Below are 9973 nucleotides of genomic sequence, written 5' to 3'. Positions count from 1 at the left end.
TATATATATATATATATATATATATATATATTATATTATATTATATTATATTATATTATATTATATTATATAGTGGCTGCTGTTTGTGAAGTGTTTGTGTTTTAATTTTTTTTTTAGGATGTAGGAATGTAAAGGAAAGATAATACACTACAACAGTGTTTTTGTTTGAAATTCCCCAAATATTTATAATTCTATGTAAAAGTAATAAAGTTTCTATTTTGACTGTCAAGAGCATGAAATTGTAGCTTGAATATTAAAGCTAGAAATCAAGCACACCGCAAAATCTGCATTAAATATCTTTAAAAGAACGATTCGACTCCTAAGAACTGACACTTGACAATAACTTTAGTTATAACTGTGGTTTTGTATTAGCAAAAACGGGAAATATCTAACTCACTGACAGAAGAACGTATGGGGTAGTTATTATTAAAGGCTAAATAAGGCTTTTAAGAAATGCAATAAAATGTAATCTTTACTTTAATTAGCTTAAGTTTGTAACTGTGCAAAAATAGATAAGCATATCAATAAAAACTCACGTTGGTTGCTGGAACTCTTTATCTTTTATACTTGTGTTTTCATACAAACCAAAGCTCAGTTGACCAGGCAGTTGGCATCAAAGGATATTTTTGTCTTGCTCTGCTCTTACTTATTTATTCTTTATTAATGTTTATTTCAATTGAGTTTACAATTCCTTAGCATGTCTTCCAAAACTGATTTTATAAATAAGCCAACCTTTTAGCTGACTTAAAAATACATAAGCAAATTTCACCACGTGTAGCTTTTAACCTGTCATTTTTACAGGTGACAGGTTACATCCCACTGATTAATAACAGCCCCCCCCCCACACACACACACAAAGTATGGGGGGGGGGTTGGGGGGTGCACAAAAGAAGCTCAAGTCAAGATTCACTCTGAATCAGGAAGACTCTTATCAGCTTCATCTGAAGCACCTGCTATGTCCCTCAGCCAATCAGCTTCAGGACTGCATCTCCTATAAAGCCAATTGCAGAGAATTAGTGGCTCCATGCAATCAGCTGGTTTTCTTTAGATAGAATATTTTTTACCAATTTGAATGTGATAGCTGTGTAAATAAATAGACTGAATTGGATAAAACGTTCAGCTTTTCTTTGTACGAGTCTCTCCAAATTGAATTGCTATTAAGGTAGTGACAATGGCCAATTTGCCAAAATGGGTAAGGACAGCCTGTAGTTTCCAGAATGTTTCTGTGTATTTATGCATTTTTGTTAGTGAAAGAAATGTAATTAGTAATCCAACTTGCTTTCTACCAAACATCTATGTGTTATTTGCAAAAAACAACAACAAAAATATACATAAATTTATCTCACATGAAGCATACATGTATGATACATGTTTATTGCCCTGTACTTACAGTCTGTTTGTGGTGTGTCAAATATTTATTTCATTGTAAAGCTCTTTAATATCAAATATACAGGACCCTCCTAACCCGACCCACATTTGTATTTGTTAATGAATGGAGCTAAATGAGCAGGGCTGTGGAAAAAGAGCCGTTTTTCTTCTCACTGTCACAGATTCAAGCTTTTACTGTGAAGCCGTTGAGAAGCAAGGTCACAGTGGGGAAACTTCATATCTGTCCTTGCCAAAAAGCAACCACGTGGCAGAGTGAACAGCTTGTTTTATGTCTTACTCGGAGCGGATTTCCACGCTCTGGTTTATAATCTCTCGTGGCCCATGGAGCAGCTTTGGGGAAAGCCACCGGACCCGGACACTCGCTGGAGACATTTATATCCAAAATACTAGTGGTCGGAAGCTTAGCGCCTCCTTCTGTCATACAAATGTATCCACGCGCAATTGCGCGCGCGCATACACAGCATCAAACCAAAATGGGTGCACAAGCCTCTAAAAACTTGCATAAAAATCGCAAAGTGTTAAACTTTCTTTGCTTCTTAATTACCTCCTCCCTGTGCGCTCTCATAACGCGCGCGTGGACGCGCGGACCAGCCGGCCCCTCGCGCAGCCAAGTCTGAATAAACTGCAGTGCGGCAGCAGTTCGCTATTTTAAGAATGTTTTTTACATGAAGTGGATAAATATTTCATCTCGTTTTCCAGTCCGAGGATGCCTGAGCGGATAAAAGGGGCAGTGGCATACTAAGTTTTAGAGACAGAGTCAAGAACCATCTAACCTCTCCGCTCAGTTCCAAATAAAACATCAATTTCAACTAACTCACACCACAGCCTCACAATCATAAACAGCCAAACATGAAGCAAAACAAATGCCCCCCTCCTTACCTCGCCTGAACATATTGACAGCAGCTGTTAGGACCGTCTATTGGAGTATCATCCTTCAGCAGATTGTTTGGATTTCCTTTGACCGCTCGCACACAGACTGCGCTCTTCTCTCCTCGGTGGCGATTGGTAGAGAAATAACAGAAGCTTGGCTGATGGAGTTAAATTTGTCCAAATTGAGGACAATCAAGCACAAAATAATCCTTTACAGTTTTCAAGACTTAATATCGAAAGAAAAAAAACAAACACCTGGTCCCGTCCCAAGAGTCTCAAATCATTTTCAGCTCACCGCCATCTGGTGTTTATAAATGACTAAAACACAGTCTGACTTTATTTAGAGTTGGAGTTGAAAGGATGCAGTTCTGGGTGGATCCAAGAAATGATCGATCTTAAAAGGGAAGAAGGAAAAAAAGACAGGAAAGTTGTTTTACGTTTACTTCATCCCGATTCTCCCGTCGGGGTTTGAGCTGCAGGTATGGAAGAGAGTCCAGAATGTGCTGCGTGAGTCAGTGCCTTCCACTGTCTCTGTTACCAGAGAAGCTCCGAAGCTTCAGTCCCCTCCCCTTCCACTGCGAGATGCGGCTGCTGAATGCTGGAGCATCTCTCTCCTCTTCCCGCTGTCTCAAAAATACAAATACCCTCTGCTTTACAAGACTGACAGGGAAGAGGCATTTATAGTTATCAAACAGTTTTGGTAATAATTACAAAACTGACACCCTAGTTGGTTTATTTTTTTACTGTGCCTTCTTCTTTCCACTTCTCTATCATGTTGTTGGTCCTTGGAAAAACAGACATTGCACATACTATTGTTCAAGGAGTTGCTTTTTGCTCATTCTGAATTCTGTTGGGTAAATAATAAAAACTGTTTTAATAGATGGCTTGAAAAGCAACTAAAGATTATGGCAGTTTTTTTTAGATCCATTAAAAGTAGTTGACATAGACCTATACTTAGACGACATATTGTAATTTTATACAACTTTCTGACAGTAAATGAGCAGCAGCTTAGCAGTGAAATTAACATTTCTATTTCCTAAAGTGCAGCAGTGATCAAACGTAAACAGTGTGGGAGAAAAAAACACGGTGCAAAATGCAGTGCTATGGAAATTCAGTGCATTCAAGACATATTATGGTGCAAATTTGCAGTATTTTGGTTTGATGTTATGATTGTGATGCAGAGTCTGTGACTTGATTTAGAGTTTTTATAACAGTTCAGCTGTTTGATGGCAGTGGGGAGAAAGCTGTTCCAGAATCTGCTGGATCTGCATGGAATGCTGCAAAGCTTCTTCCCAGGGAGCAGCAGGGAGAATATATGGTGGGGGTGTGAGGGGGTCACTGATTATACCATGGGCTCGGTGGAGAAAAGGACTGGTTTTATTTCTACATCAATTAGTGAAGTTATTACAAAATGAAAATAGTTATAGAAAATGTATAGGATTGTAATTAGTTGTAATCTATGACGAGGATCATAAAATGGTAATGGTCTGTTAAATTTACAGAGCATCATGTTCAGATGAGATATATAGAGATTGGATGGAGGAAATATTTGCGCCAATGAGATACAAAACTATGTATGTCTGTGGTGATTCCAATATTGATCTATTAAATGCAATGTTGGGTATGTGCCTGTATAATTATTCTTTAATCAATAACACATTAGGTAATAATGTTAGGAATTAATCTAAAGTGGTATATTTATGAGTGAAATTACGGATTACCGACCCGTATTTACATTGTACATATGAACAATGCAGTATAAAAATATTTTTAAAACAATATAATACAGGCGAGTTATATCAAAGGAAGCCTTAATCACTTCTAAAAATTAACTAGTTGAGCAAAATTGGGAGCATTTTTAAAAGAAAACTGACCCCGGCAGTACTAAGGTAAGTGTTTGGAAATGTTTCAGCATTATATGATAAGAATTATTCTATTTAAGGAAATACAAAAATAAGATAGATAATTCTTGTCCTCAGATAACAAAAGGGCTGACTAAAGCCTGCAAATACAATAGGCTGTATAACTTCCGGTAGCAAAAAAAAAAAAAGCAAGACAAAAGAAAAGAAAACAAGAGAAGCAGAAAAAGTATAAAACATATAAAAACTAGAAGAGCACTTGTAGAGCACAGACCCTCGTCAAGCCACAAATTTTGTCCCATATCGTAACTCAGACATGATCTGGATCATTACAAAAATTTTAAGAATTGTTCCTCTGCATCAGGTGTGCCTTTGGTAAAAAAAATTCCTTAGCATCCTTTCATAACTTTATAAATGAGGCACAGTGTGTGTCAGCAGCCTCTGGTGTTTGTTCTGCTCTCAATTCCATTCCACTCTGCACTCTGCTTTCTTGTCTGATCAGCAGATCAAGATTTTGAGCGAGGCATGCTTTACCTATCCTGTGTTTTTGTCTTCAGTATAAGACTTCTGGACCTTTTTGAGTCCCGTGCTGGAGCTGTCAATAGTCACTGCTGCCACTGTCTGGGTTAGGGACAAACTGCTTTTTCCACGGAATAATGTTAAAGAATACTTTAAAACATTTCTGCATCTGGATTATGATGGAATAACAAACACATAAACACATACCCAACTAAAAACATAACTTCCTTGGTGGGGGAAATAAACTGATTGGAATTATAAGATGCACAGAAAGAAATAATATTAACAACAAAGACACAACAACAAAGAACAAACATTATATAAGGGTAGTTTACTTTTTATATAATGGTAAAAATAGCTACAATATAGATATTATGGCTGTCAGATATGATTGTCAGCCTGTTTCTATCCAGGCCCAACTTGCCAGAGTTCTGTTTTTTAAGAACTGTTGCATTGACCAGGAATAAGAAATTCTGTTATTTACAAACAGGAGCAACACTGGCTCAATTGGAGTCAAAATATTTAGGTATGCTTTAGTATACTGTATTATAAGAGTATATGGATAGAAGTTACAAGTTTACACTTTTTCCCCATTCACTTTGAATATGTACTACTGTGGTATACTTGAGTGTGTTTTCACAGTGTTTTGTATTTTATTTTATTTGCATCTTATGTTGTACATATTCAAGTGAAATATATTTATTAATGGTGAGAAAGTAACATAGTCATTTTATTTTGGTGATTTTCATCTGGTTGTGTGGTGAATATCTAAAAGTTGTAGACAACAGACCTGGAGGACTACAGTTGAAAACCCTTCCTAAAGATGGAAAGCTATGTCTTGTTAGATTTTTTTTATTTTTTTTTGCCACGCTCCTGCCGTTTTTAGATGATAAATGAAAGAGTGCTACTCGGGACAATTAAGGTTTTATAACCTAACACTGCTTTAAACCTCGCTACAACTTTTTTCCTGATGTGCCAGCTGTGTTCCCCAGTTTTTATGATGCTGTTTGTTCACAAATGTTCTTTAACAAACCTCCAAGGCCTTTACAGGGAATGAATTACACACAGGTGGTGTGTAAACTATACAGCTCTAAACGTGTTTGATTTTTAAATATAGCGGGGCAATGAATAAAACCACTCCAAATCTTCCAGGCTTTATTTTTTATTCGTACAGAATATTGGAAGTTATGCCCTATCGCTCAGGCTCCTATGCGCATGTTGAATTAAAAATATATATATATATATGTTTTATGCCTCTAATATGGCTAAAAGGGAAACAGGTGAATTTGGGTGAATACCTTTTCAATGCTACAGTATGCATGTTTCCAGTTGGATCCCACAGGGGTGGAGAAGGACTATTACTGTGAGCTGGTATCATTAAAGGTTTTTTAGTGGGGCTATTATGAATTAAACAACCACCTGCTGTTGTGGAGAATAAGATAATAAACTGGAAAGGTTTGATTAAATCATGGAATCGGTAGCACTTCATATGGACAGCAGTCAGCTGAAATCTACAGGAATGCCATCTGTGGTAATTCATTATAGAGAACCTTCAGGCAGGTTCCAAATGGAAAAATCACATTATTCTCTGCTGGAAAATTTCAGCTGAAATCGGCGACTGTGGTTACATGGTGATATAACTCAAAGGATATGGCAGTAACCATTCAAGAAAACATCTAATACTTCTTTAAGTGACTGTCCCACTTAAGATGAACATGAAGCTGATCAGGGAAAATTAAATGATCACAAATTTAAACACAAAAAAATCTTGTTCCACTCCAAGCTTGATCTGTTTTATTTACTCCTCTCTTCCACAGTTAAAAGCCAAAGATGTCAACTTGCAAAACTTTACAGAAAAACTGGTCTTTCTGTGCACGAAGAATTGTATTCAAATCATACTGTTAATTACAAAGACTATGTTTCAACAGCAAAATGCACATATAAATTCTGTTTAATCAATGCAAACGAGGAAAATGAGAAGATCCTCTTCTCCCTACTGCCAAAAAATTACACAACCTCAAGATTTACTTCCTCCTCACATCTACTCCTCTGATTTCTGCAATTGTCTGGTTACATTCTTCCTTTTAAAAATGTAACAGCTAAACAGCTGATTATGAGCTGTGCCTTATCTTCCTCTGTCCCTATTGTATTTCCCCCTACTCATTTATTCTCAGCATTCACCCTCCCCATTTTTGAAATTATTAAAAAATCCAAACCATCAACCCAATGGACCAGTGAAATCTGCCCCCCACCCCCCCAACAACTGTCTCCACTCATCAAAGACATTCACTATTTTCTTACAACTGGCATTGTTCGTTCTGCCCTCAAGACAGCTGCTGTAACTCCTATACTCACGAAACCTGGTTTATATCCCAGACACCTCGGTAACTTTCATCCAATTTCTGATCTCCCATTCATCTCCAAAATTCTTGAAAAAATTGTAGCTGCTCTTCTCCAAATTCATCTGCCCTGTAATAATCTGTATGAACAATTTCAGTCTGGTTTTCATTCCCATCATTGAAATATGTACACCCCACTGAAATGGCTCTTATTTAGGTTATTAATGATCTTCATCTTGCTGTTGATTTTGGCTCACTTTCCATTCTTCTGCTTAATTTGACTGCAGCCATTGATACAATTTAATTTGCCCTTCTTATTTACATCAGAAATATACCTCTTAACTGGTTTTTGCTCATACTTTTCAGGCCACACTCAGTTAATTCAGTCAAAATTATTTACTTCTTTAACTTTCCCTGTTACCTTGGGTGTCCCCAAGTTCTCTGTCCTGGGGACCATATTGTTCCCCTTAGCTACATATTCCCTACATATCATATTAATTTCCATTGCTATGCAGATGATACCAAGCTCAATCACACCAAATCCCAACGCCATGCTCCCACCCTTCTCCCTCATTGACGGTCTCATTGAATTAAAAGTCTGGTCCACTTCAGATTTTCTCAGATTAAATTGTGATAAAACAGAACTTATCGGCACAAAATCTACAATAGACTAATTTCATAATTTTCCATCACTAATGATAATGTTTCCATTTTACCCTACCTGCAGGTAAATAATCTGGGTGTCACCATCAACAGAACTTGCTTTTCCTCTCATGTCAATAATATTGCCTGGTCTGCTTACTTTCACCGTCATAAAATAAACCATTTCAGTCTCTCTCTTTCTAGTCACTCCACTGCTGTCCTTGTCATCATCAGGTGTGGGCAACTCCATTTCCTGGGGCTCAGTATCCTGTAACTTTAAGATCCATCTTTGATCCAACACACCTGAATCAAATGTCTGAGTCACCTCCTCGGTAGACAGCGAGTTCCTCCAGAGTCCTCTCAATCATCTCATTACTTGATTAAAATGTGTTGAATAAAGGCACATCTAAAATTATCATCATCGTCTTTGTATGATTCAGTTTCTTCTTTTTTACTTTTCTTGTTTTTTTTCTTCAGCCATTCACAGTGGGATTCTGGACCCTTGTCTAGCTGCAGAGGTCAAGTTCTCCTTAGGAAATTTTTTGACACAGAACAAAAGGTCTGGATTTTTACCCCCTTAACCACATCCGGTCTCGGAATATAAACACACAACCACAAGCAAGCCTTTTTTTCTTTTCTGTTCAAAAGCATTTTTGTTTCCCGAAATGGAAAATGAAATTCAAATAATTTTTCTAATTTTTCTTTTCCCTTTTTGACAATAAAAAACAGAAATGCTTTAAATTTCAATTTTGTTTTTGTATTTTAAAACAAAAATCTAATTGCCATTAGTTTTTGTTTTTTTAATTCATGTTACTAAAATGACCAAAAGATACACGGACCTGGCTCATTATCTGTTTTTGCCTTTTTGTTATGGGAACAAATAGTAAGAAAACAAGTGTATTTTTGCATTTTAAATTTTTGGTTTCAACTTGAAAAACGAAAGAACGAATGATACACAGATTTACACGGACCACTCTGCTAGACTTGTGGACAGCTTGAATGAATCTCTCAGCAAAGACATTGTGACAGTGAAGGTGAGGTAATAAAATAAGCTAAAGAAACTACCGTTGTTTTTTAGTATTGTTTATTTACTTATGGTGCAATTAAACATAAGATAGGAAAATTTAAAAACATCTTATTATGATGTATTATTGTTTTTGGGTTTTGAGTCAGAAAAAAAACATATTTCAAACATTGCATCTATTTTCATATAGCTATTATACATTTCAGGAAGTCTGAAACAAAATACAATATATTATTTTGTTTACCGAACTGGATAAAATTTAGAATAAACAAAATAGTTTTTTGCTGTGCATGAATGTTAGCATAAAGAAAAATAAGTGGAGAAAAGAGACAATATGAGCTGAGGACCAAAATAAAGATTTTCAAACACACATTGGTACAGTGCACAAGTCTACTAATCAAATTCATTCAGCACAGATCAATTCATTTATTAATAAATCATTAGCGTATGAAATGCCATTGTTAACATAAGTGCTTCAATTACTGCTCAGTAAATTTCTATCTTGCGTACACACAATGGTTTTCCGTTACTGTAACTGATAAGACCTTCAGTCAGGTGAAGGTTACCTGCAGCTCAAAGATTTAATAAGGATTAACACACCTCTAAAGGGATTTACTGTGTTACATCTAGACTTGATTGGCATCCATCAACTCTGGAGACTAATTCAAACAATGCAAATTTCTGCTAAGCTATGCAACCAAATTTAATTTAGCAAGACTGACACAAGCTGAGTTGGTCATAACAATGAAAGATTTTTTTTCTCAGTAATAAGACGTGAAAAAGAAGTGCTACGTTACAGGTTCTTTTTTTTTTATTATGTTTTGCTTTTTTGTCACATTTGTTTGATCTTCTTTGAACAATCTCAGCCTGAGGGGCTCCCAGGCCAGCTAAGAGAGATGTATTTCCTCCAGCATGTCCCAGGTCTCCTCCAGGTGGCACATGCCTTGAACAACTCTGAAGGGAGGCGTCCAAGGGGCATCCGAAAAAGATGTCCCTTTCAGACTCCTTACGATATGGAGGAGAAGCGGCTCTTCTCCGAGCCTCTGCACAATGACCAAGCTCGTCATCCTATGTCTAAAGGTGAGCCTAGCCGCCCTGCGGAGAAAGCTAATTTTGGTCCCTTGTACCTGAGATGTCTTTCATTGGGTTATGATCCAGATATCATGACCGTTCGTGAGGGTAGGAACACAGACCTACTGGTAATTTGAGACCTTTACTTTTTAATCCCTTAAGTCAAGCCAGACAGACAGACAGACAGACAGACAGACAGACAGACAGACAGACAGACAGACAGACAGACAGACAGACAGACAGACAGATAGATAGATAGA

At 36.8% G+C, this 9973-nt stretch overlaps 2 protein-coding genes across 2 annotated transcripts in view; one reads left to right on the top strand and one right to left on the bottom strand.

The window, feature by feature from the left end:
• Nucleotides 1-2759, bottom strand: part of LOC107097633 (reticulon-4 receptor-like 1) — a 125673-nt gene extending 122914 nt beyond the window's left edge. Inside the window, exon 1 of the mRNA XM_015394857.1 lies at nucleotides 2269-2759. Coding sequence (XP_015250343.1) covers nucleotides 2269-2281 — 13 coding nt within the window. The 5' untranslated portion in view covers nucleotides 2282-2759. The remainder of the gene's footprint in view (nucleotides 1-2268) is intronic.
• Nucleotides 2760-9655: 6896 nt separating this feature from the next.
• ovca2 (ovarian tumor suppressor candidate 2) overlaps nucleotides 9656-9973 on the top strand; it is a 43285-nt gene continuing 42967 nt past the window's right edge. The window contains exon 1 of the mRNA XM_015394859.1: nucleotides 9656-9821. Within this exon, the coding sequence (XP_015250345.1) occupies nucleotides 9656-9821 (166 nt within the window). The remainder of the gene's footprint in view (nucleotides 9822-9973) is intronic.

The sequence above is a fragment of the Cyprinodon variegatus genome, unplaced genomic scaffold, assembly GCF_000732505.1.
Source record: "Cyprinodon variegatus isolate N-32 unplaced genomic scaffold, C_variegatus-1.0 Scaffold712, whole genome shotgun sequence".
Lineage (NCBI taxonomy): Eukaryota > Metazoa > Chordata > Actinopteri > Cyprinodontiformes > Cyprinodontidae > Cyprinodon > Cyprinodon variegatus.
The sequence above is the reverse complement of the archived record's forward strand: the minus strand, read 5'-3'. Positions and strand labels throughout refer to the sequence as shown.